Below are 27796 nucleotides of genomic sequence, written 5' to 3' on the forward strand. Positions count from 1 at the left end.
TGGATGTAGTTAGAGCTTTGAAATATTATGTTGAAGCTACTAAGAATTTCCGAAAGACTTCTAGTCTATTTATCTTTTCCGGTTCTAGGAAAGGTCAGAAGGCCTCTGCCATTTCTTTGGCATCTTGGTTGAAATCTTTAATTCATCATGCTTATGTCGAGTCGGGTAAAACTCCGCCTCAAAGGATTACAGCTCATTCTACTAGGTCAGTTTCTACTTTCTGGGCGTTTAGGAATGAAGCTTCGGTTGATCAGATTTGCAAAGCAGCAACTTGGTCTTCTTTGCATACTTTTATTAAATTCTACCATTTTGATGTGTTTTCTTCTTCTGAAGCAGTTTTTGGTAGAAAAATACTTCAGGCAGCTGTTTCAGTTTGATTCTTCTGCTTATAATTTCAGTTTTTTCATTATAAGATTTAAACTTTAGTTTGGGTGTGGATTATTTTCAGCGGAATTGGCTGTCTTTATTTTATCCCTCCCTCTCTAGTGACTCTTGCGTGGAAGATCCACATCTTGGGTAGTCATTATCCCATACGTCACTAGCTCATGGACTCTTGCTAATTACATGAAAGAAAACATAATTTATGTAAGAACTTACCTGATAAATTAATTTCTTTCATATTAGCAAGAGTCCATGAGGCCCACCCTTTTTGTGGTGGTTATGATTTTTTTGTATAAAGCACAATTATTCCAATTCCTTATTTTTTATGCTTTCGCACTTTTTTCTTATCACCCCACTTCTTGGCTATGCGTTAAACTGATTTGTGGGTGTGGTGAGGGGTGTATTTATAGGCATTTTGAGGTTTGGTAAACTTTGCCCCTCCTGGTAGGAATGTATATCCCATACGTCACTAGCTCATGGACTCTTGCTAATATGAAAGAAATGAATTTATCAGGTAAGTTCTTACATAAATTATGTTTTTTAAATGGTACCAGTGTGTACTATTTACTCTCTGGCAGAAAAGGGATGAAGATTTCTGCAAGGAGGATGATGATCTTAGCATTTTGTAACTAAGATCCACTGCTGTTCTCACAAGGGCTGAAGAGTACAGGAAAACTTCAGTTGGGGGAACAGTTTGCAGGCTAAACTGCATTAAGGTATGTTCAGTCTATTTTTTTTCTAGACAGACTGTTATTTCTAGAAAAGGCTGGCAATATCCCCATGAGGGAAGGGTAAGCATTATTCAGACACTTGGATAGGAATTTCAGCTTGCATGAAGGGCTCATTAGTTACTGGTGACACTGTTAGGTAAAAACGTTTTTGTTTAATCAGTGAATGATGCAATTATAACGTTTTTTTGAGGGACTAAAGGGGTCATTGTGGCTTGTTTTTGAGTTTTCTAACCCACATGGTTAATTTAGAGACACTCTAGTGTTTGTCTGTTAGGCCTCAAAACATTGAGTGAGGTGGAAGGGGCCTATTTTCGCGCCTCAGTTGTGCAGTTTCTTTTCCTCTGAGACTTCTAACTGCTTCTCCAGAGGTTCCTGCCGTGTTTGAGGGTTGTAAAAGAAGTTTCTTTCATGTAATTAGCAAGAGTCCATGAGCTAGTGACGTATGGGATATACATTCCTACCAGGAGGGGCAAAGTTTCCCAAACCTCAAAATGCCTATAAATACACCCCTCACCACACCCACAATTCAGTTTTACAAACTTTGCCTCCTATGGAGGTGGTGAAGTAAGTTTGTGCTAGATTCTACGTTGATATGCTCTCCGCAGCAAGTTGGAGCCCGGTTTTCCTCTCAGCGTGCAGTGAATGTCAGAGGGATGTGAGGAGAGTATTGCCTATTTGAATGCAGTGATCTCCTTCTACGTGGTCTATTTCATAGGTTCTCTGTTATCGGTCGTAGAGATTCATCTCTTACCTCCCTTTTCAGATCGACGATATACTCTTATTTATATACCATTACCTCTGCTGATTTTCGTTTCAGTACTGGTTTGGCTTTCTACAAACATGTAGATGAGTGTCCTGGGGTAAGTAAATCTTATTTTCTGTGACACTCTAAGCTATGGTTGGGCACTTTATTTATAAAGTTCTAAATATATGTATTCAAACATTTATTTGCCTTGACTCAGGATGTTCAACATTCCTTATTTTCAGACAGTCAGTTTCATATTTGGGATAATGCATTTGAATCAATTTTTTTCTTACCTTAAAATTTGACTCTTTTTTTTCCCTGTGGGCTGTTAGGAAAATGCTTCATTTTATTGCGTCATTCTTGGCGCGGACTTTTTTGGCGCAAAAAAAAAATAAAAAAATCTTTTCTGTTTCCGGCGTCATACGTGTCGCCGGAAGTTGCGTCATTTTTTTGACGTCCTTTTGCACCAAAAATGTCGGCGTTCCGGATGTGGCGTCATTTTTGGCGCCAAAAAACATTTAGGCGCCAAATAATGTGGGCGTCTTATTTGGCGCCAAAAAATATGGGCGTCGCTTTTGTCTCCACATTATTTCAGTCTCATTTTTTCTTTGCTTCTGGTTACTAGAAGCTTGTTTATTGGCATTTTTTCCCATTCCTGAAACTGTCATTTAAGGAATTTGATCAATTTTGCTTTATATGTTGTTTTTTCTCTTACATATTGCAAGATGTCTCACGTTGCATCTGAGTCAGAAGATACTTCAGGAAAATCGCTGTCTAGTGCTGGAACTACCAAAGCTAAGTGTATCTGCTGTAAACTTTTGGTAGCTATTCCTCCGGCTGTTGTTTGTATTAATTGTCATGACAAACTTGTTAAAGCAGATATTTCCTTTAGTAATGTACCATTGCCTGTTGCAGTTCCTTCAACATCTAAGGTGCAGAATGTTCCTGATAACATAAGAGATTTTGTTTCTGAATCCATCAAGAAGGCTATGTCTGTTATTTCTCCTTCTAGTAAACATAAAAAATCTTTTAAAACTTCTCTCTCTACAGATGAATTTTTAAATGAACATCATCATTCTGATTCTGATGACTCTTCTGGTTCAGAGGATTCTGTCTCAGAGATTGATGCTGATAAATCTTCATATTTATTTAAAATGGAATTTATTCGTTCTTTACTTAAAGAAGTACTAATTGCTTTAGAAATAGAGGATTCTGGTCCTCTTGATACTAATTCTAAACGTTTAGATAAGGTATTTAAATCTCCTGTGGTTATTCCAGAAGTTTTTCCTGTTCCTAATGCTATTTCTGAAGTAATTTCCAGAGTATGGGATAAATTGGGTAATTCATTTACTCCTTCTAAACGTTTTAAGCAATTATATCCTGTGCCGTCTGACAGATTAGAATTTTGGGACAAAATCGATGGGGCTATTTCTACCCTTGCTAAACGTACTACTATTCCTACGTCGGATGGTACTTCGTTTAAAGATCCTTTAGATAGGAAAATTGAATCCTTTCTAAGAAAAGCTTATCTGTGTTCAGGTAATCTTCTTAGACCTGCTATATCATTGGCTGATGTTGCTGCAGCTTCAACTTTTTGGTTGGAGACTTTAGCGCAACAAGTAACAGATCATGATTCTCATAATATTATTATTCTTCTTCAGCATGCTAATAATTTTATCTGTGATGCCATCTTTGATATTATCAGAGTTGATGTCAGGTTTATGTCTCTAGCTATTCTAGCTAGAAGAGTTTTATGGCTTAAAACTTGGAATGCTGATATGGCTTCTAAATCAACTCTACTTTCCATTTCTTTCCAGGGTAACAAATTATTTGGTTCTCAGTTGGATTCTATTATCTCAACTGTTACTGGTGGGAAAGGAACTTTTTTACCACAGGATAAAAAATCTAAGGGTAAAAACAGGGCTAATAATCGTTTTCGTTCCTTTCGTTTCAACAAAGAACAAAAGCCTGATCCTTCATCCTCAGGAGCAGTTTCAGTTTGGAAACCATCTCCAGTCTGGAATAAATCCAAGCCTTCTAGAAAGTCAAAGCCTGCTTCTAAGTCCACATGAAGGTGCGGCCCTCATTCCAGCTCAGCTGGTAGGGGGCAGGTTACGTTTTTTCAAAGAAATTTGGATCAATTCTGTTCACAATCTTTGGATTCAGAACATTGTTTCAGAAGGGTACAGAATTGGTTTCAAGATGAGACCTCCTGCAAAGAGATTTTTTCTTTCCCGTGTCCCAGTAAATCCAGTGAAAGCTCAAGCATTTCTGAATTGTGTTTCAGATCTAGAGTTGGCTGGAGTAATTATGCCAGTTCCAGTTCTGGAACAGGGGATGGGGTTTTATTCAAATCTCTTCATTGTACCAAAGAAGGAGAATTCCTTCAGACCAGTTCTGGATCTAAAAATATTGAATCGTTATGTAAGGATACCAACATTCAAAATGGTAACTGTAAGGACTATCTTGCCTTTTGTTCAGCAAGGGCATTATATGTCCACAATAGATTTACAGGATGCATATCTGCATATTCCGATTCATCCAGATCATTATCAGTTTCTGAGATTCTCTTTTCTGGACAAGCATTACCAGTTTGTGGCTCTGCCGTTTGGCCTAGCTACAGCTCCAAGAATTTTTACAAAGGTTCTCGGTGCCCTTCTGTCTGTAATCAGAGAACAGGGTATTGTGGTATTTCCTTATTTGGACGATATCTTGGTACTTGCTCAGTCTTTACATTTAGCAGAATCTCATACGAATCGACTTGTGTTGTTTCTTCAAGATCATGGTTGGAGGATCAATTCAACAAAAAGTTCATTGATTCCTCAGACAAGGGTAACCTTCCTGGGTTTCCAGATAGATTCAGTGTCCATGACTCTGTCTTTAACAGACAGGAGACGTCTAAAATTGATTTCGGCTTGTCGAAACCTTCAGTCACAATCATTCCCTTCGGTAGCCTTATGCATGGAAATTCTAGGTCTTATGACTGCTGCATCGGACGCGATCCCCTTTGCTCGTTTTCACATGCGACCTCTTCAGCTCTGTATGCTGAATCAATGGTGCAAGGATTACACAAAGATATCTCAATTAATATCTTTAAAACCGATTGTACGACACTCTCTAACGTGGTGGACAGATCACCATCGTTTAATTCAGGGGGCTTCTTTTGTGCTTCCGACCTGGACTGTAATTTCAACAGATGCAAGTCTCACAGGTTGGGGAGCTGTGTGGGGATCTCTGACAGCACAAGGAGTTTGGGAATCTCAGGAGGTGAGATTACCGATCAATATTTTGGAACTCCGTGCAATTTTCAGAGCTCTTCAGTTTTGGCCTCTTCTGAAGAGAGAATCGTTCATTTGTTTTCAGACAGACAATGTCACTACTGTGGCATACATCAGTCATCAAGGAGGGACTCACAGTCCTCTGGCTATGAAAGAAGTATTTCGAATTCTGGTTTGGGCGGAATCCAGCTCCTGTCTAATATCTGCGGTTCATATCCCAGGTATAGACAATTGGGAAGCGGATTATCTCAGTCGCCAAACGTTGCATCCGGGCGAATGGTCTCTTCACCCAGAGGTATTTCTTCAGATTGTTCAAATGTGGGAGCTTCCAGAAATAGATCTGATGGCGTCTCATCTAAACAAGAAACTTCCCAGGTATCTGTCCAGATCCCGGGATCCTCAGGCGGAAGCAGTGGATGCATTATCACTTCCTTGGAAGTATCATCCTGCTTATATCTTTCCGCCTATAGTTCTTCTTCCAAGAGTAATCTCCAAGATTCTGAAGGAATGCTCGTTTGTTCTGCTGGTAGCTCCGGCATGGCCTCACAGGTTTTGGTATGCGGACCTTGTCCGGATGGCCTCTTGCCATCCGTGGACTCTTCCGCTACGACCAGACCTTCTGTCGCAAGGTCCTTTTTTCCATCAGGATCTCAAATCCTTAAATTTAAAGGTATGGAGATTGAACGCTTGATTCTTGGTCAAAGAGGTTTCTCTGACTCTGTGATTAATACTATGTTACAGGCTCGTAAATCTGTATCCAGAGAGATATATTATAGAGTCTGGAAGACTTATATTTCTTGGTGTCTTTCTCATCATTTTTCTTGGCATTCTTTTAGAATTGCGAGAATTTTACAGTTTCCTCAGGATGGTTTAGATAAAGGTTTATCCGCAAGTTCTTTGAAAGGTCAAATCTCTGCTCTTTCTGTTCTTTTTCACAGAAAGATTGCTAATCTTCCTGATATTCATTGTTTTGTACAAGCTTTGGTTCGTATAAAACCTGTCATTAAGTCAATTTCTCCTCCTTGGAGTTTGAATTTGGTTCTGGGGGCTCTTCAAGCTCCTCCGTTTGAACCTATGCATTCATTGGACATTAAATTACTTTTTTGGAAAGTTTTGTTCCTTTTGGCAATCTCTTCTGCCAGAAGAGTTTCTGAATTATCTGCTCTTTCTTGTGAGTCTCCTTTTCTGATTTTTCATCAGGATAAGGCAGTGTTGCGAACTTCTTTTGAATTTTTACCTAAAGTTGTGAATTCTAACAACATTAGTAGAGAAATTGTGGTTCCTTCATTATGTCCTAATCCTAAGAATTCTAAGGAGAAATCATTGCATTCTTTGGATGTTGTTAGAGCTTTGAAATATTATGTTGAAGCTACTAAGTCTTTCCGAAAGACTTCTAGTTTATTTGTTATCTTTTCCGGTTCTAGAAAAGGCCAGAAAGCTTCTGCCATTTCTTTGGCATCTTGGTTGAAATCTTTAATTCATCTTGCCTATGTTGAGTCGGGTAAAACTCCGCCTCAAAGGATTACAGCTCATTCTACTAGGTCAGTTTCTACTTCCTGGGCGTTTAGGAATGAAGCTTCGATTGATCAGATTTGCAAAGCAGCAACTTGGTCCTCTTTGCATACTTTTACTAAATTCTACCATTTTGATGTATTTTCTTCTTCTGAAGCAGTTTTTGGTAGAAAAGTACTTCAGGCAGTGGTTTCAGTTTGAATCTTCTGTTTATTTTTTTCATTAAACTTTATTTTGGGTGTGGATTATTTTCAGCAGGAATTGGCTGTCTTTATTTTATCCCTCCCTCTCTAGTGACTCTTGCGTGGAAAGATCCACATCTTGGGTAATCATTATCCTATACGTCACTAGCTCATGGACTCTTGCTAATTACATGAAAGAAAACATAATTTATGTAAGAACTTACCTGATAAATTCATTTCTTTCATATTAGCAAGAGTCCATGAGGCCCGCCCTTTTTTTGGGGTGGTTATGATTTTTGTATAAAGCACAATTATTCCAATTCCTTATTTTATATGCTTTCGCACTTTTTTATCACCCCACTTCTTGGCTATTCGTTAAACTGAATTGTGGGTGTGGTGAGGGGTGTATTTATAGGCATTTTGAGGTTTGGGAAACTTTGCCCCTCCTGGTAGGAATGTATATCCCATACGTCACTAGCTCATGGACTCTTGCTAATATGAAAGAAATGAATTTATCAGGTAAGTTCTTACATAAATTATGTTTTTTCCCCCCACAAATTGTTCTGAAGGGCAGGTAGGAGCCACAGCAGAGCTGTGGCAAAGTGCTGAAAGTCTTTTTTACCGGTTTTGATGTTTTTTCAATCCGGTTTTGCCATTAAGGGGTTAATTGTTTATTTGCATAGCTGTGCAAAGTTACTAAGGCTATATGATACTACTGTAAAAATTTCGTTATGTTTACTGCTTTTTTACACTGTTTTGCAGAATTTGTGCAGCTTTTTTTTCTCTTAAAGGCACAGTACCGTTTTATTTCTAAGTGTTATTTACTTTGATTACAGTGTTTTCCAAGCTTGCTTGTTACATTACTAGCCTGTTTAACATGTCTGACACCAAGGAAAATCCTTGTTCAATATGTTAGGAAGCCATTGTGGAACTCCCTCTTAGAATGTGTCCCAATTGTACTGATATGTCTATAAACTATAAAGAACATATATTAGCACTTAAAAATAGAGCAATATATGATTCTCAGTCAGAAGTAAATGAGGGTTCTCCATCTAGCTCTCCCCAAGTGTCACAACCGGTAACGCCCGCACAAGTGACGCCAAGTACCTCTAGTGCGTCAGATTAATTTATTTTACAAGACATGGCCACAGTTATGAATACAACCCTCACAGAGGTTTTATCCTAACTGCCTGGTTTACAAGGAAAGCGGGACAGCTCTGGGTTAAGGAAAAATGCTGAGCAGTCTGACGCTTTAGTAGCCGTATCTGATATGCCCTCACAATGCTCTGAGGTAGGGGTGAGGGATTTATTATCTGAGGGAGAAATTTCTGATTCAGGAAAGATGCTTCCTCAGACAGATTCTGATATGACGGCCTTTAAATTTAAGCTTCAACACCTCCGCTTATTGCTCAGGGAGGTATTAGCGGCTCTAGATGATTGTGACCCTATAGTGGTCCCAGAGAAATTGTGCAAGATGGATAAATACTTAGAGGTTCCTGTTGACACTGATGTTTTTTTTCCAGTCCCTAAGAGGATTGTGAATATTATTGCTAAGGAGTGGAATAGACCAGGTTTTCCGTTCATTCCCCCTCCTGTTTTTAAGAAAATGTTTCCCATATCTAACATCATGCGGGACTCGTGGCAGACAGTTCCTAAGGTGGAGGGAGCTATTTCTACTCTGTCTAAGCGTACAACTATGCCTATTGAAGTCAGTTGTACTTTCAAAGATCCTATGGATAAAAAATTAGCGGATCTCCTGAAGAAAATTTTTGTTCATCAAGGTTTTCTTCTTCAACCTATTGCGTGCATTGTTCCTGCAACTACTGCAGCTGCTTTCTGGTTTGAGGCTCTAGAAGAGGCTCTTCAGATGGAGACTCCATTAGAAGAAATTTTGGACAGAATTAAGGCCCTTAAATTGGCTAATTCTTTTATTACAGATGCCGCTTTTCAACTGGCTAAATTAGCGGCAAAGAATTCAGGTTTTGCCATTTTAGCACGCAGGGCGTTATGGCTTAAATCCTGGTCTGCTGATGTGTCATCTAAAACTAAACTTTTGAACATCCCTTTCAAAGGAAAGACCCTATTCGGGCCTGAACTGAAAGAGATTATTTCAGACATCACTGGAGGGAAAGGTCATGCCCTCCCTCAGTATAGATCAAATAAGATGAGGACCAAACAAAATAATTTTCATTCCTTTTGGAATTTCACGAGTGGTCCTGCTTCAGCTTCCTCTGCTGCAAAGCAAGAGGGGAATTTTGCCCAATCCAAGTTAGTCTGGAGACCTAACCAGGCTTGGAACAAGGGTAAACAGGCCAAGAATCCTGCAGCTGCCTCTAAGACAGCATGAAGGGGTAGCCCCCGATCCAGGACCGGATCTAGTAGGGGGCAGATTCTCTCTCTCTTCGCTCAGGCTTGGGCAAGAGATGTTCACGATCCTTGGGTTTTAGAAATTGTGTCCCAGGGATATTTTCTGGAATTCAAAGGCTCTCTTCCAAGGGGGACTTTTCACATTTCTCAATTGTCTGTAAACAGACAAAGAGAGAGGCGTTCTTACGCTGTGTAGAAGACCTACATACCATGGGGGTTATCCGCCCAGTCCCAAAAGAGGAACAGGGGCTAAGTTTTTACTCAAACCTGTTTGTGGTTTCCAAAAAAGAGGGAACTTTCAGATCAATCTTGGATCTCAAAATTCTAAACAAGTTCCTCAAAGTTCCATCATTCAAGATGGAGACTATTCGGTCTATTCTACCTCTGATCCAGGAGGGTCAATATATGACCACCGTGGACTTAAAGGATGCGTATCTACACATCCCTATTCACAGAATTTTCACAAGGGTGCTAGGGTCCCTTCTGGCGGTTTTACGACCACGGGGCATAGCAGTGGCACCTTATCTAGACGACATCTTATTTTAGGCGTCAACTTTCCAGCTATCCAAGTCTCACACGGACATTGTGTTGGATTTTCTGAGATCTCACGGGTGGACGGTGAACATAAGAGTTCTCTCTTCCCTCTTACAAGAGTTTCCTTCCTAGGGACTCTGATAGACTCGGTAGAAATGAAAATATTTCTGACGGCGGTCAGAAAATCAAAGCTCTTAACCACTTGCCGAGCTCTTCATTCCATTCCTCGGCCATCAGTGGCTCAGTATATGGAGGTAATCGGACTCATGGTAGCGGCAATGGACATAGTTCCTTTTGTCCGCCTACACCTCAGACCACTACAATTATGCATGCTCAAACAGTGGAATGGGGATTATGCAGATTTGTCTCCTCAACTGCCTCTGGACCAGGAGACCAGAGATTCTCTTCTCTGGTGGTTGTCTCAGGACCACCTGTCTCAGGGAATGTGTTTCTGCAGGCCAGAGTGGCTCATTGTAACGACAGATGCTAGCCTGCTAGGCTGGGATGCAGTCTGGAACTCCCTGAAAGCACAGGGCTTATGGTCTTGGGAGGAATCTCTTCTCCCAATAAATATTCTAGAACTGAGAGCGATATTCAATGCGCTTCAGGCGTGGCCTCAGCTTGCTGCGGCCAGATTCATCAGGTTTCAGTCGGACAACATCACGACTGTAGCTTATATCAATCATCAAGGAGGAACAAGGAGTTCTCTAGCGATGATGGAGGTAACCAAAATAATCTGATGGGCAGAGGATCACTCTTGCCATCTCTCAGCAATCCACATCCCAGGAGTAGATAACTGGGAGGCGGATTTCCTAAGTCGTTAGACTTTTCATCTGGGAGAGTGGGAACTCCATCCGGAGGTATTTGCCCAGCTGATTCAGCTATGGGGCACACCAGAATTGGATCTGATGGCGTCCCGTCAGAATGCCAAACTTTCTCGTTACGGGTTCAGGTCCCGGGATCCCAAGGCGGTACTGATAGATGCTCTAGCAGTGCCTTGGTCCTTCAATCTGGCCTATGTATTTCCTCTCCTTCTACATCTGGTTGCCAGAATAAAGCAGGAGAGAGCTTCTGTGATTCTGATAGCACCTGCGTGGCCACGCAGGACTTGGTATGCAGACCTAGAGGACATGTCCTCGGTTCTACCATGGACTCTGACAATGAGGCAGGACCTTCTAATTCAAGGTCTGTTCACACATCCAAATCTAATTTCTCTGCGTCTGACTGCTTGGAGATTGAACGCCTGATTCTATCAAAGCGTGGTTTTTCCTAGTCGGTCATTGATACCCTGATTCAGGCTAGAAAGCATGTCACCAGGAAGATCTATCATAAGATTTGGCGCAAATTTCTTTATTGGTGTGAATCCAAAGGTTACTCGTGGAGTAAGATTAGGATTCCTAGAATATTGTATTTTCCCCAAGAAGGTTTGGAGAAGGGATTATCAGATAGTTCCTTATAAGGACAAATATCTGCTTTGTCTATTCTACTTCACAAACGTCTGGCAGTTGTCCCAGACGTTCAAGCATTTAGTCAGGCTTTGGTCAGAATCAAACCTGTATTTAAACCTGTTGCTCCGCCATGGAGCCTAAACTTAGTTCTTAAAATTCTTCAAGGGGTTCTGTTTGAACCTATGCATTCCATGGATATTAAGCTTCTATCTTGGAAAGTTTTGTTTTTAGTAGCTATCTCTTCGGCTCAAAGAGTTTCTGAGCTATATGCTTTACAGTGTGATTCCCCTTATCTTATTTTCCATGCAGATAAGGTGGTTTTGTGTACCAAACCTGGGTTTCTTCCTAAGGTTGTTTCTTATAAGAATATCAATCAAGAGATTGTTGTTCCTTCACTGTGTCCTAATCCTTCTTCAAAGAAGGAACGTCTGTTGCACAATCTTGATGTGGTTCGTGTTTTAAAGTTCTACTTACAAGCAACTAAAAATTTCCATCAAACATCTTCATTGTTTGTTGTTTATTCTGGTAAGCGGAGAGGTCAGAAGGCTACGGCTACCTCTCTTTCCTTTTGGCTGAAAAGCATCATCCGTTTGGCTTATGAGACTGCTGACCAACAGTCTCCTGAAGGAATTACTGCTCATTCTACTAGAGCTGTGGCTTCCACATGGCTTTTAAAAATGAGGCTTCTGTTTAACAGATTTGTAATGCGGCGACTTGGTCTTCGCTTCATACTTTTTCCAAATTTTACAAATTTGATACTTTTGCTTCTTCGGAGGCTATTTTTGGGAGAAAGGTTCTACAAGCAGTGGTGCCTTCCGTTTAAGGTCCCTGTCTTGTCCCTCCCTTCATCCGTGTCCTAAAGCTTTGGTATTGGTATCCCACAAGTAAGGATGAATCCGTGGACTTGATACATCTTACAAGAGAAAACATAATCTATGCTTACCTGATAAATTTATTTCTCTTGTGATGTATCAAGTCCACGGCCCGCCCTGTTTATTAAGACAGGCATATATATATTTTTTTTTAAACTTTCAGTCACCACTGCACCCTATAGTTTCTCCTTTTTCTTCCTAGCCTTCGGTCGAATGACTGGGGGGTGGAGCTGGGGGGGGGGGCTGTATGGGCCGCTCTGCTGTGGGTGCTCTCTCTGCCGCTTCCTGTAGGGGAGGAGAATATCCCACAAGTAAGGATGAATCCGTGGACTCGATACATCACAAGATAAATAAATTTATCAGGTAAGCATAAATTATGTTTTTTTTCTACAATCAGTGGACCTTCTGGTTCTTTCTGGTCCAAAAATAGGCTTGAGGCAAAAAAAATGTCCAGTCCTATAATAGGTAATATGCTAATCATTCAGTGACTTAGTTACTGTTCTTTTAGTTTAACTTATTTACCAATAATATTTAATAAATACAGTTGGATAATTATTTTGTATTGATTTTTAATTTATTTTAAACAGATGAGCTTGGTGCTGATTTTTCAGAGAAGTCTGAGTTGCAGGTAAAGTGTGGTTTTATATAGGTTTTATTCCCTGACATTTTAAAAATTATTCAGATTCAGATGTCCTTTTACAAAGTGGGATCTTGTTTGTTTAACGTTTATCTTTTTTTTTAGTCCTTTATTATAATTTGAATTGCACAATCTGTGCTCTGTCTTACATACAAATAATTTTATATCAATTCCCCACTTTTTTACATTGTTATATGTATTAAATTCCAGTTAATAGGTCAAGTAATTGTATCTTAAAGGACAGTAAGAGTTTAAAAAATAAAATGAGTATACAACATTGCATTGAGTGGTGCACGGTAATCATAGCAGACCCCTGTGTGTCATATTTAATTATTGTCATGGCTTCTGCACAGACCCCCCTATCCTCACCCCTCTTCACTCGCTGGGTTTACTGCACACCTTGCTGATAGAAAGCTAGTTTGCTTTTAGTGTCTTTTCAGCTGTTTTTATTTTAGACTGGTCTAGCTGCATTTAAATGCACAAATATAAATGCACATAGATGAATTACATATTTGAATAGAAACATATGTGCAATATACATGAATTGGCAAAAATGCTTCTAGTAAAAGTTATCACTGTTTTAGTGTTAGCATTTTTCTGTGAATGTGAGGCATAGCTAGATATTCTCAGTGCACCAGCATTTTAAATACAGAGCACCTGTGGGATATGTATGATGCCAGTAATTAACAAATTGAGTCATTACCAGATGGTACAAGCACCTTAAGCTCTCTGATCAAGTGCTGTGTATAAAATGCTGGTGCACGGTGCATACTTAAATACACTTTTGAAACAGCTATAGCTTTTATTGGAAGCATTTTTGCTAATATATGTATATTACAGAAATGATTCTATTTAAAACAATTTTAAACAGATGAATTAGAAATGAACTGTAGGGTTTCCCCATTATGTGGTATTTGGTACTGAGGTTGCAAGGTTAAGGGTATTTACAATGTTACCCTGTTACATCTCACATGTAATTGTCTTTATTATTATGATTTAGGAGGTGAGTGGCGCCTTCAGCAGAACTGAGGATGCTTCAAATTCTATAGCTTTTAACTCTTCTTCAGTCTCAAATGAAGACGACAAAGGCAAGTATTTTTTTAATTAAGTTATTAAACTGTGGCTAAAATTATTGCTATTTTATGTATGAATCTTATGCTTAAAAAAATACATTTTGAACAGCTTTTTAATTTACTTTTTTTTTTTATACCAAATATCTTTTGTTCTCTTGGTATTTTTTTGTTGAAAAGCAGTGACATAAGCTCAGGATCGACAATATGGCATCAGTTGCAAGATTGTTATCCATTTACAATAGCAATTTATGGCAGCTCCACACACCTACCTAGTTATCCCTTCAACAAAGGATATCATGGAAACTAAGCAACTTTAAGAATAAAAGTAAACTGGAGCCTTTTTTCAAAATTGTATGTGCTGCCTTTAAAGGGACATGAAACCCAACATTTTTCTTTCATGATTCAGATAGAGCATACAATTTTAAAAATTTTCCAATTTATTATCTAATTAGCTTTATTTTCTTGGTATACTTTGTAGGAGGAGCGATGCATTACTGGAAGCTAGGTGAAAGCCAATGACAATATGCATATATGTGCAGCCACCAATCAGCAGCTTGTGCGTCTACCTAGGTATCAACAAAGCATACAAAGAGATCATAACAAATAAGATTATAGAAATACATTGGAAAGTTATTTAAAATGTTATACTCTACCTGAATCACGAAAAAAAAAAAAATAGGTTATATGTCCCTTTAAGCAGCTATGTACTTGGCTTAACTGATTAGCCTCCACTTCATTCTAGAAGAAAATACAATTAGTAGAAAAATTAACATTTCTCCAACATAGGTGTGTCCGGTCCACGGCGTCATCCTTACTTGTGGGATATTCTCTTCCCCAACAGGAAATGGCAAAGAGCCCAGCAAAGCTGGTCACATGACCCCTCCTAGGCTCCGCCTACCCCAGTCATTCTCTTTGCCGTTGTACAGGCAACATCTCCACGGAGATGGCTTAGAGTTTTTTAGTGTTTAACTTTTGCTTCTTCTGAGGCTATTTTTGGGAGAAAGGTTTTGCAAGCCGTGGTGCCTTCCATTTAGGTGACCTGATTTGCTCCCTCCCTTCATCCGTGTCCTAAAGCTTTGGTATTGGTTCCCACAAGTAAGGATGACGCCGTGGACCGGACACACCTATGTTGGAGAAAACAGAATTTATGTTTACCTGATAAATTACTTTCTCCAACGGTGTGTCCGGTCCACGGCCCGCCCTGGTTTTTTTAATCAGGTCTGATAATTTATTTTCTTTAACTACAGTCACCACGGTACCATATGGTTTCTCCTATGCAAATATTCCTCCTTAACGTCGGTCGAATGACTGGGGTAGGCGGAGCCTAGGAGGGGTCATGTGACCAGCTTTGCTGGGCTCTTTGCCATTTCCTGTTGGGGAAGAGAATATCCCACAAGTAAGGATGACGCCGTGGACCGGACACACCGTTGGAGAAAGTAATTTATCAGGTAAACATAAATTCTGTTTTTTAATTAACTTTCAAATTAACGTCTATTATCTAATTTGCTATGTTCTCATGATATCCTTTGTTGAAAGCATAACTAGGTAGGCTCAGGGGCAACAATGCACTACTGGGAGCTTGCTGCTGATTGGTAACTGCAGATATTTGCCTTTTGTCATTGTCTCACCTTATATACAGCTAGCTCCCAGTAGTACGTTGCTGCTTCCTCTGCAAAGGATACCAAAAGAATGTAGCAAATTTGATATTAAGTAAAATGAAAAGTTGTTTAAAATTGTATGCTCTGTCTGAATCATGAAATAAAAATTTGTGTTTCATGTCCCCTTAAGTTAGGGTTAACTATTTTGCTTTGAAGTGAAATTTCAAGAGCACAAAATATATTTTATATATAAATACATATATTATTATTATTATTTTTTTTTATTTTTTTTCTACTATAAAGTACAAAGAAGAATGTAATGTATTTACATTACATTCTTCTTTGTACTTTATAGTAGAAAATAAATAAAAAAAAATAATAATAATAATATATGTATTTATATATAAAATATATTTTGTGCTCTTGAAATTAATAATTATTTATTTAGATCTCAAATGAGTAACAGTTAAACACTTGAATACTAAAAGGGGGGATACTAAACCCACATTTTTTCTTTGAGGATTGGGATAGAGCATTATAAAAATTTTTTCGTTCTTTGGTATCTGTATTTAAAAAAGCAGGAATGAAAGCTTATGAGCCTGCCCATTTTTGGTTCAGACCCTGGATAGTGCTTGCTAATTTGTGGCTACATTTAGCCACCAATCAGCAAGCGATACCCAGGTGCTGAACCTAAAATGGGCTGGCTCCTAAGCTTTCATTCCTGCTTTTTCAAATAAAGTTACCAAGAGAACAAAGAAAATTTGATAATAGGAGTTAATTAGAAAGTTGCGTAAAATTGCATGCTCAATCTTAATCATAAAAGAAAAAATTGGGTTGTTTTTTCAGCACATCAATGTCAGTAAAAAAACAAACAAACCACAAATACATTTTGAAGCAGTCTCTCTTGGATGAGAGAAATAAAAAGTCCCTTTAAAAAAAAAAAAAGAAGAATCAAATATTTAGTAGAAAGGACAACAGCACTCTTCCTGTTTATAAATTTTGGGCATGACCCTACTATGCATTATGGAGCAAAATGTTATAAAGTGTACTAAAGTAAGACTTAAAATTAATTAGCAAACTCTTGTTTTGCATGTCCTATTTTTCACCATTTAGGCACTGCTGCTATCTCTTCTGAGGCTAAGGAAATAGTGGAGAAATCCAACAACCATAAAACTGAAGACCAAGTGGAAAAGGTAAAATGTTATTCTATAAAAATAGTGGATATACTTCATTTGTTAAATATGGTAGACTAGAATAATTTACTGTAGGTTTAGTATCCCCCCTTTAAGTATTCAAGTGTTTAATTAACTGAATACTTAAGTCATACTTCCGTTCTCTCACCCCCTCAAACGCTCGCACTCAACCACTCGCACTCAACCACAACCCACATAAGCCATAGATTTAGCTCTTTCTCCCCTGTTACCGAGGGAGAAGTTTCTGCACTTATACTGTGCTCTCACCGTATACCTGTCCCACCACAGGGTAGCCCGCCTTTTGTACTCTGTTTAGCACGCAGTGCTATTTTTACTGCTGTGTCTCGCTTTTTATCCTTTAGGAGAGGGTAAGATTGTTCTAATTTATTTAATTTATTTTGTGTGCAGTATTGTTTATAGAGGTCTGTATTGTATTTGCCAATATTTTCCCCATACTTGTCTCGGACTGAAATGCTTTTTTCTTCTACAAGATATGACGAGTCCACGGATTTCATCCTTGTGGGATTTATCCTTCTGCTAACAATAAGTGGCAAAGAGCACCACAGCAGAGCTGTATATATAGCTCCTCCCTCCTCTCCACCCCCAGTCATTCTCTTTGCCTGTGTTAGTAATAGGAAGAGGTAAAGTGAGGTGTTAGTTTTAGATTCTTCAATCAAGAAGTTTTTTTATTTTAAAATGGTACCAGTGAGTACTATTTTCCTCAGGGGGATATCATCAGTCTGGAAATGAGATCTTTTTTCTACCCTGAGGTTGATGATCTTAGCAGACGTTACTAAGATCCATTATGGTTCCCACAGAGCTTCTGAAGGTAGTGCAAGAGAAATCTTCAGTGTGGAGAACGGTGTCATGCTACAAGCAGCATTGAGGTTTGTTCAGCCTTTTATTTCTGAGGAGACTTGTTATATCAGAACTGGCTGACATTATTCCCTGTATGGGAAGGGGTAAGCAGTAGACCGGTGTTACTGAAATTACTGTATGTTTTGCATATTGAATTATCATGAACTGATACTTCAACAGGGGCTTGACACTTGGCTACTAAGACAGCATGAGTTTGTCTGAGGGAGAGAGGCAGCTGACACTTCTATATTTTTTATTAAACATATTACATTGAGTGTGTGTGCAGGGGGCCACGTGGCTTGTTAACTACGCCTCCCATGCGGTTATGGAGTCTGTGAGTGTAACGCCTACGGTGGGGGGGGGCCTAATTCGCGCGCTTAGACGCCCTGTTTTCTCTTCATAGAAGGCAGCAGACATTAGCTCCGGTGGGGCCTAAAGTTGATTTTCAGTCGCCGGATCATTGTTGAGTCAATCTTGTGTACCCTGAGGGCAGGTAGGCTCTGCTGTGGCGAGGTACAGGGGCCGTTTTTGTTGTTAAAGTTTATTTTTCAATATAAAATGTCTCTTTAAAGGGTGTTTTAACCTTTACTTATGGGGTGCAATGATTAATAATCATTAAACTTATTTTTTAATGATTATTAATGATTAAAATCGTTTTTGCTGCAGTACAGAAAAATAGTTGCGTTTTTATTTCTTAAAGGCGCAGTACATTTAAAAAAAAAAAATTTGAATCGGTAATTAAGGTTTTTAACGACTATTGTGGCTATTGCTAGTCTGTTTAACATGTCTGAACTTGAGGAAACTCCTTGTTCTATGTGTTTAGAGGCCATTGTGGAACCCCCTCTTACTTTGTGTACCTCTTATACTGAAAGAGCCTTACAATGTAAAAAGCATATACCCTCCCTCCCAGGGATCTGAGTTGGGGGTCAGGGAACTTTTGTCTGAGGGAGAACTTTCGGAATCGGGAAGTGTGTTACCTCAGACAGATTCGGACGTCATGTCCTTTAAATTTAAGCTGGAACACCTCCGCCTGTTACTTAGGGAGGTTTTAGCAACTCTAGATGACTGTGACCCTATTATGGTACCACAAGAGAAATTGTGTAAAATGGACAAATATCTGGAAGTTCCCGCTTACACTGATGTTTTTCCGGTTCCTAAGAGAATCTCAGAGATTATAAAGGAGTGGGACAGACCGGGTATACCGTTCTCTCCTCCTCCTAATTTCAAGAAGATGTATCCCATATCAGACACCATTCGGGACTCTTGGCAAACTGTCCCTAAGGTGGAGGGAGCTATATCTACCCTAGCTAAGCGTACAACTATTCCTATTGAAGACAGTTGTGCTTTCAAAGACCCTATGGATAAGAAGTTAGAGGGTCTTCTAAAGAAATTATTTATTCATCAGGGTTTCCTTTTACAACCAACAGCCTGCATTGTTCCAGTTACTACTGCAGCGGCTTTTTGGTTTGATGCTCTAGAAGAGTCTCTGAAGGTTAAGACCCATTTGGAGGATATTTTGGATAGAATTAAGGCTCTCAAGTTGGCTAATTCTTTTATTACAGATGCCGCCTTTCAAATTGCTAAGTTGGCGGCGAAAAATGCAGGATTTGCCATTTTAGCACGTAGAGCGTTATGGTTAAAATCGTGGTCTGCTGATGTGTCCTCTAAATCAAAGCTCTTAGCTATTCCTTTCAAGGGTAAGACCCTATTCGGGCCTGAGTTGTAGGAAATCATTTCTGACATTACTGGAGGTAAAAGCACGCTCTACCTCAGGATAAGTCTGTTAAGATGAGGGACAAACAAAATAATTTTCGTTCCTTTCGGAATTTTAAAGGAGCACCCTTTTCTTCCTCTTCTTCCACAAAGCAGGAAGGGAATTTTGCTCAGTCCAAGTCCGTCTGGAGACTCAACCAGGCTTCGTACAAGGGTAAACAACCCAAGAAGGCCGCTGCTGCTACAAAGACAGCATGAAGGGGCGGCCCCCTATCCGGGACCGGATCTAGTAGGGGGCAGACTTTCCTTCTTTGCCCAGGCTTGGGCAAGAGATGTTCAAGATCCCTGGGCACTGGAAATAGTGACCCACGGGTATCAGCTGGAATTCAAAAAATTTCTCCCAAGAGGGAGATTTCTCCTTTCTTGATCGTCTGTAAACCAGATAAAGAGAGAGGCGTTCTTACGTTGTGTAAAATACCTCTCTACTATGGGAGTAATTTGTTCCTTTTCAAAGCTGGGACAGGGATTCTACTCAAATCTTTTCGTGGTTCCCAAAAAAGAGGGAACGTTCAGACCCATTTTAGATCTCAAGAGTCTAAACAAGTTTCTCAGAGTTCCATCCTTCAAGATGGAGACCATCCGAACAATTTTACCAATGATCCAGGAGGGTCAATATATGACTACCGTGGATTTGAAGGATGCATACCTTCATATTCCTATCCACAAGGATCATCATCAGTTCCTAAGATTTGCCTTCCTGGACAAACATTTTCAGTTCGTGGCTCTTCCCTTCGGGTTGGCCACAGCACCCAGGATCTTCACGAAGGTTCTAGCGTCCCGTCTGGCGGTTCTAAGGCCGCGAGGCATAGCAGTGGCGCCTTATCTGAACGATATATTGATTCAGGCGTCGACTTATCATCTGACGAAATCTCATACAGACACAGTGTTGTCCTTTCTGAGAACTCACGGATGGAAGGTGAACCTAGAAAAGAGTTCACTAATTCCACGGACAAGGGTTCCCTTCTTGGGAACTCTGATAGTTTCTATAGACATGAAGATATTTCCGACGGAGGTCAGAAAGTCAAAAATTCTAAACACATGCCGAGCCCTTCAGTTCAATCCTCGGCCATCAGTGGCTCAGTGTATGGAGGTAATTGGATTGATGGTGGCGGCAATGGACATCATTCCATTTGCTTGTTTCATCTCAGACCACTGCAACTGTGCATGCTCGGACAGTGGAATGGGGATTATGCAAATTTATCTCCTCAGATAATTCTGGATCAAAAGACCAGAGAGACTCTTCTTTGGTGGTTGTCGACGGATCATCTGTCCCAAGGGACATGTTTCCGCAGACCCTCGTGGGTGATGGTAACAACGGACGCCAGTCTATTGGGCTGGGGTGCAGTCTGGAATTCCCTGAATGCTCAGGGTGTATGAACTCAGGTGGAGTCTCTACTTCCAATCAATATTCTGGAATTGAGAGCAATATTCCATGCGCTTCAAGCATGGCCTCAGTTGGCTTCGGCCAAATTCATCAGATTCCAGTCAGACAACATCACGACTGTGGCTTACATCAATCATCAGGGAGGAACGAGGAGTCCCTTAGCGATGACAGAGGTATCCAAAATAATTTGATGGGCAGAGACCCACTCTTGTTCTCCGTCAGCAATCTACATCCCAGGAGTGGACAACTGGGAAGCGGACTATTTAAGCGAACAGGCTTTTCATCCGGGGGAGTGGGAACTCCATCCGGAGGTATTGGCCTTGCTGATTCTCAGATGGGGGTTACCGGAATTGGATCTGATGGCGTCTCGACAGAATGCCAAGCTTCCAAGATACGGATCCAGGTCGAGGGATCCTCAGGCCGAACTAGTAGATACCTTGGCAGTGCCTTGGTCGTTCAACCTAGCTTATGTGTTTCCATCATTTCCTCTCCTGCCCCGGGTGATTGCTCTGGTCAAACAGGAGAGAGCTTTGGTAATTCTGATCGTGCCTTGGTATGCAGAACTTGTGGAGATGTCCTCTCTGCCTCTGTGGAAACTCCCAGTGAGACAGGACCTTCTCATTCAGGGTCCTTTCCTACATCCAAATCTAAGTTCTCTGCAGCTGACTGCTTGGAGATTGAACACTTGATTTTATCTAAGCGGGGATTCTCTGATGCGGTCATTGATACGTTGATTCAGGCATGTAAGCCTGTCACTAGAAAGATCTATCATAAGATATGGCGTAAATATCTTTTTTGGTGTGAATCCAAAGGCTACTCATGGAGTAAGGTTAGGATTCCTAGGATTCTGTCTTTTCTCCTTAAAGGGACAAATTTCTGCTTTGTCAATTTTGCTTCACAAACGTTTGGCAGATGTTCCAGATGTTCAGTCTTTTTGTCAGGCTCTAACCAGAATTAAGCCTGTGTTTAGACCAATTTCTCCACCTTGGAGTTTGAATTTAGTGTTCTTCAAGGGGTTCCGTTTGAACCCATGCATTCCATAGATATTAAGTTATTATCTTGGAAAGTTTTGTTTTTAGTTGCTATTTCTTCTGCTCGTAGAGTTTCTGAGCTTTCAGCACTTCAATGTGACTCGCCTTACCTTATTTTTCATTCTGATAAGGTGGTTTTACGTACCAAACCTGGGTTCCTTCCTAAGGTTGTTTCTAATAAGAATATTAATCAGGAAATTGTTGTTCCTTCATTATGTCCTAATCCTTCTTCTAAGAAGGGAGCGTAAGTTGCATAACCTGGATGTGGTCTGTGCCTTGAAGTTTTACTTGCAGGCAACTAAGGATTTCCGTCAATCATCTTCCTTATTCATTGTTTATTCTGGAAAGCGTAGGTGTCAGAAAGCTACGGCTACCTCCCTTTCTTTTTGGCTGAAGAGTATCATCCGTCTGGCATATGAGACTGCTGGACAGCAGCCTCCTGAAAGATTTACGGCTCATTCTACTAGGGCTGTGGCTTCCTCATGGGCATTTAAAAACGATGCAACTGTTGAACAGATTTGTAAGGCTGCGACTTGGTCGTCTCTTCACACTTTTTCCAAATTTTACAAATTTTGATACTTTTGCTTCTTCTGAGGCTGGTTTTGGGAGAAAGGTTCTTCAAGCAGTGGTGCCTTCCATTTAGGTCTCTGTCTTGTCCCTCCCTTTCATCCGTGTCCTGTTGCTTTGGTATTGTATCCCACAAGTAAGGATGAAATCCGTGGACTCGTCATAACTTGTAGAAGAAAAGTAAATTTATGCTTACCTGATAAATTTAATTTCTTCTACGATATGACGAGTCCAAGGCCCACCCTGTTATTTTAAGACAGATTTAGGTTATATATATTTTTTGTAAACTTCAGTCACCTCTGCACCTTTAGCTTTTTCTTTTCTCTTCCTAACTTCGGTCGAATGACTGGGGGTGGAGAGGAGGGAGGAGCTATATATACAGCTCTGCTGTGGTGCTCTTTGCCACTTCCTGTTAGCAGGAGGATAAATCCCACAAGTAAGGATGAAATCCGTGGACTCGTCATATCGTAGAAGAAATTAATTTATCAGGTAAGCATAAATTTAATTTTCACTTTGTGCTATCTCCTATTAAGCTACAGTGGGGCAAAAAAGTATTTAGTCAGCCACCAATTGTGCAAGTTCTCCCACTTAAGAAAATGAGAGAGGCCTGTAATTTTCATCATAGGTATACCTCAACTATGAGAGACAAAATGTGGAAACAAATCCAGACAATCACATTGTCTGATTTGGAAAGAATTTATTTGCAAATTATGGTGGAAAATAAGTATTTGGTCAATATCAAAAGTTCATCTCAATACTTTGTTATATATCCTTTGTTGGCAATGACAGAGGTCAAACGTTTTCTGTAAGTCTTCACAAGGTTGTCACACACTGTTGCTGGTATGTTGGCCCATTCCTGCATGCAGATCTCCTCTAGAGCAGTGATGTTTTGGGGCTGTCGCTGGGCAACACAGACTTTCAACTCCCTCCAAAGGTTTTCTATGGGGTTGAGATCTGGAGACTGGCTAGGCCACTCCAGGACCTTGAAATGCTTCTTACGAAGCCACTCCTTCGTTGCCCAGGCGGTGTGTTTGGGATCATTGTCATGCTGAAAGACCCAGCCACGTTTCATCTTCAATGCCCCTGCTGATGGAAGGAGGTTTGCACTCAAAATCTCACGATACATGGCCCCATTCATTCTTTCATGTACATGGATCAGTCGTCCTGTTCCCTTTGCAGAGAAACAGCCCCAAAGCATGATGTTGCCACCCCCATGCTTCACAGTAGATATGGTGTTCTTTGGTTGCAACTCAGCATTCTCTCTCCTCCAAACATGACGAGTTGTGTTTCTACCAAACAGTTCTACTTTGGTTTCATCTGACCATATGACATTCTCCCAATCCGCTTCTGGATCATCCAAATGCTCTCTAGCATACTTCAGACAGGCCCGGACATGTACTGGCTTAAGTAGGGGGACACGTCTGGCACTGCAGGATCTGAGTCCCTGGCGGCGTAGTGTGTTACTGATGGTAGCCTTTGTTACGTTGGTCCCAGCTCTCTGCAGGTCATTCACTAGGTCCCCCCGTGTGGTTCTGGGATGTTTGCTCACCGTTCTTGTGATCATTTTGACCCCACGGGGTGAGATCTTGCGTGGAGCCCTAGATCGAGGGAGATTATCAGTGGTCTTGTATGTCTTCCATTTTCTAATTATTGCTCCCACAGTTGATTTCTTCACACCAAGCTGCTTGCCTATTGCAGAGTCAGTCTTCCTAGCCTGGTGTAGGTCTACAATTTTGTTTCTGGTGTCCTTCGACAGCTCTTTGGTCTTCACCATAGTGGAGTTTGGAATGTGACTGTTTGAGGTTGTGGACAGGTGTCTATTATACTGATAACAAGTTCAAACAGGTGCCATTAATACAGGTAATGAGTGGAGCACAGAGGAGCCTCTTAAAGAAGAAGATACAGGTCTGTGAGAGCCAGAAATCTTGCTTGTTTGTAGGTGACCAAATACTTATTTTCCACCAAAATATGCAAATAAATTCTTTCCAAATCAGACAATGTTATTGTCTGGATTTGTTTCCACATTTTGTCTCTCGTAGTTGAGGTATACCTATGATGAAAATTACAGGCCTCTCTCATCTTCTTAAGTGGGAGAAATTGCACAATTGGTGGCTGACTAAATACTTTTTTGCCCCACTGTATATCCACTGATACTTACTGTGAAATCCTGTCTTCTGAATGTGTGCATTATAGCATTATAATGGAGCATTCTGGATCTGTCTCCATCAATTTAAATCCTTAAGAGGGTAGATTCTATGTTTACTTATTCAACTGTGTTTTCTGTAAACTTATTTAAATAACCACCAGCTCCGCTATATAGCTCATGTATTGATCATCTTATGCATTTAACCTGTCTAATGCTGTCCTTGTCTCTAAAGGAGTCTGTACTCCCCCCTGTTTGTACTGTAGAGTTTTTTCAGAGTTCGCTCTTGGATTTAAGGATTTTGTGCTCTCAACTGTGTCTGTGATATTGGCGACCATGCCCTCCCCAAGTAAGCACAGAGAATCTGACAAGCAACTTTCTTCCATCTTTTCATGTATTTCTGAATCTTTCAACATCAGAGCTTCTCAACAATTACTTGCAAACTCAGTTCAGATACTGAATCCTCCTCTCTTATGTTTTAAATTGAACATCTTAGAACTCTTTTAAAGGAGGTATTAATACCTTAGGGTATGGATCCTATGCTTATGGAAATAAAATCTATTAAGCATTTGGATTTGATCTTCAAACCGTTGGTTAAACCACCAGTGGTTTTTCTGGTTCCTGAGGCGATAATTTAAATCATAGCTAAGGAATGGTCCAGGCCTGCTCGTCTTTTCAATCCATCTTTTGCTTTCAAAAGAATTTTAAGGGATGCTTACCTTCATATCCCTTTTCACAAAGATCATAATGAGTTTCTTTGCTTTGCCTTCCAGGACAAACATTTTCAGTTTGTTGCTTTTCCATTTGGCCTGGCTACTGCTTCCAGAATTGTTACAAAAGTTCTGAGAACGCAATTGTCGGTGGCTTCTTGCCTGAACGATATCTTGTTACAGGCTTCATCTTTATTCTCATACCAACAAACTTGTTGTTTCTTCCCAATCGTGGCTGGAGAATCAATGTTCCGAAGAGCTATCTATCTCCTCAGACCAAAGTCTCCTTTCTAGGACTCCTTATTGACTCAATAATAGTCCAAATGACAAACAGTACTGTACCTTGGGCCAGTGATATAGGGGCAACTGCAAACACCCCTCAAATCACAAAAAACTAAGTCCACAGCACCCAGTCTTAAGAAGAATCTTAGGCTTGGATGCTGTAGACTTTGTTTTTTCTTATTGACTCAATGGCAATGAGACTTTCCTTGACTTTCCTTCTCAAAGAAGAACAAAATTGCAGTCAACATGTATGGAAATTTAGTCTCTATCCAATCCTTCTGTAGCTTTATGCATGGACGTTCTAGTTTTGATTGCTGCATCATATGCGATTCCATTTGCTCGGTTTCACATGAGACCTCTTCAGTTACGCATGCAATGTCAGTGTCGGTGGTACAAGGACTACACTCCACTTTCTCATAGGATTTAGATACTGCTACATGGAATACTCTATACTGGTGGATAGAGAACCAGTCAATTCCTCGGGGAGCGTTTTTTGCCCATCCAACCTGGACAATAATCACAATAGACGCAAGTCTCTCGGGGTGGTGTGCAGTATGGGGCTCAAGGAGAGCACAGAAACTTTAGCCTCCTCAGGAAGCAAGGTTTCCAATAAACATCCTAGAACTCAGTGCTATCTTCAGGGCTTTCCAGAGCTGGACTCTCCTGAAAAAAAAGACCTTTCTTTGCTTCCAATCACATCTGACAATGTCACAGCAGTGGTATACATCAACCACCAAGGGGGAACTCAGTTCTCTAGCGATAAAGGAAGTCTCTAGTCATATCTTGGGTAGAAAATAATCTTTGCACGATCACTGCCGTTCATGTCCACTAGTTAAAAATTGGGAAGCAGAGTATCTGGGTTGTCAATCTCTTCATTCAGCAGAATAGCCTCTACATCAGGGAGTGTTCAATCAGATAGTAGTTTGATGGGGTCTTCCAGTGATAGACCTAATGGCTTCTCGTTTGAGCAACACATTTCCCAGATATTTTGCAAGATCCAAAGTTCCTCAGGCGGAGTCGATGGATGCTCTAGTAGCTCCATGAACATTTCAACTGACTTACATTTTTCCTCCCACAGTTCTTCTGCACAAGGTAATATATTGGATCATACAAGAGCAATCATCTGTCATTTTGATTGCACCAGCTTCCTCTCACAGTACTTGGTACACAGATCTGATCCTGATGTCCAGGTGACGTCTTCCTCAGACGCGACCTTCCTTTCTTTCATGTACGTGGCAAAAGTCCATGAGCTAGTGACGTATGGGATATACATTCCTACCAGGAGGGAGCAACGTTTCCCAAACCTCAAAATGCCTATAAATACACCTCCCACCTCACTCATACCTTAGTTTTACAAACGTTGCCATTGTTGGAGGATGGTGAAGCAAGTCATGCTTGATTTCTTCTGTGAAAGGCACTTCTAAGCATTTTGAAGCCCAATTCCTCTCAAAGTACAGTGTTTGTCCGAGGGATGTGAAGGGAGTATTGCCTGATGATGCCATGTTTTTACCTGTGGGAAATCTATTCTAAGGCTCTCTGTAAATTCGGTTGTGGGGATTCATCTGCCACCTCCCTTTACAGATCGACATTATACGCCCCTACCATTACCTCTTTTGATATGTTTCAGTACTGGTTTGGCTGTCTGCTATATGTCGGCAGGATCTCTAGTCTCTCAACTTGAAGCCTTGGAGATTGAACTTCTAATTCTAAAACAAAGGGGTTTCTCATATAAGGTTGTAGAGACCTTAATTCAAGCTAGGAAGCCAGTTACTAGAAAAATATATCACACATTTTTGATAGTTTGTTTTTTTCTCTTTTGTTGTGAGAAAAATGGCTTTAGCTAGAATTCTTTTAGAATTTCTATGATCCTTCCTTCAATTTTTAAAAGAGGGTTTAGATAAAGGTTTATCTGCTAGCTCTTTAAAAGGTCAAATTTCAGCCTTGTCTGTGCTATTTCACAAATAAATTGCAAAACTATCCGACATTCAGAATTTTGTTCAGGCCTTAGTAAGGATCCTTCCGGCGATTAAACATATTGTCTGAGTTATCAGCTCTTTCTTGTGTTCCTCCTTATCTTATTTTTCACCAAGATAAAGCTGTTTAAGAAATTCTATTTCTTACCAAAAGTTGTCTTGATATCAATAAAGAGGTTGTAGTTCCTTCTTTGTGTCCTAATCCTCAAAATTAAAAGGAAAGACCTTTTCTTAATTTGGATGTATGAAAAGCTTTAAAATTTTTAGAGAAAACAAAGAGTTGCAACCGCACTACACAAATAAATAGGGAATGCCAATGGGTATCCACTATCCGTTTATGAGTGGATATCGGCTGGAGTGCTTATGCAAGAATCAACGATTCAAAGCAAATAGAGCCAAAAATAAGAATTTGTGGCTCAGAGAAAAGAATGCATTTATTTAGCACTTCCAATCCCCTGTATGTGATATGATACCATGAATTGGAAGGAAGTAAGAGTGGGGTGGCGTATCACTAAAATTAAAAT

General features: G+C 40.2%; 1 protein-coding gene across 1 annotated transcript in view; it reads left to right on the forward strand.

Annotated features, from left to right (window-relative positions):
• The window catches only part of BOD1L1 (biorientation of chromosomes in cell division 1 like 1), a 539385-nt gene that overhangs the window by 209305 nt on the left and 302284 nt on the right, over window positions 1-27796 (forward strand). Inside the window, exons 14-16 of the mRNA XM_053700293.1 lie at window positions 12638-12678; window positions 13688-13775; window positions 16472-16551. Of these exons, the coding sequence (XP_053556268.1) occupies window positions 12638-12678; window positions 13688-13775; window positions 16472-16551 (209 nt within the window). The remainder of the gene's footprint in view (window positions 1-12637; window positions 12679-13687; window positions 13776-16471; window positions 16552-27796) is intronic.

This window comes from Bombina bombina, chromosome 2, assembly GCF_027579735.1.
Source record: "Bombina bombina isolate aBomBom1 chromosome 2, aBomBom1.pri, whole genome shotgun sequence".
NCBI lineage: Eukaryota > Metazoa > Chordata > Amphibia > Anura > Bombinatoridae > Bombina > Bombina bombina.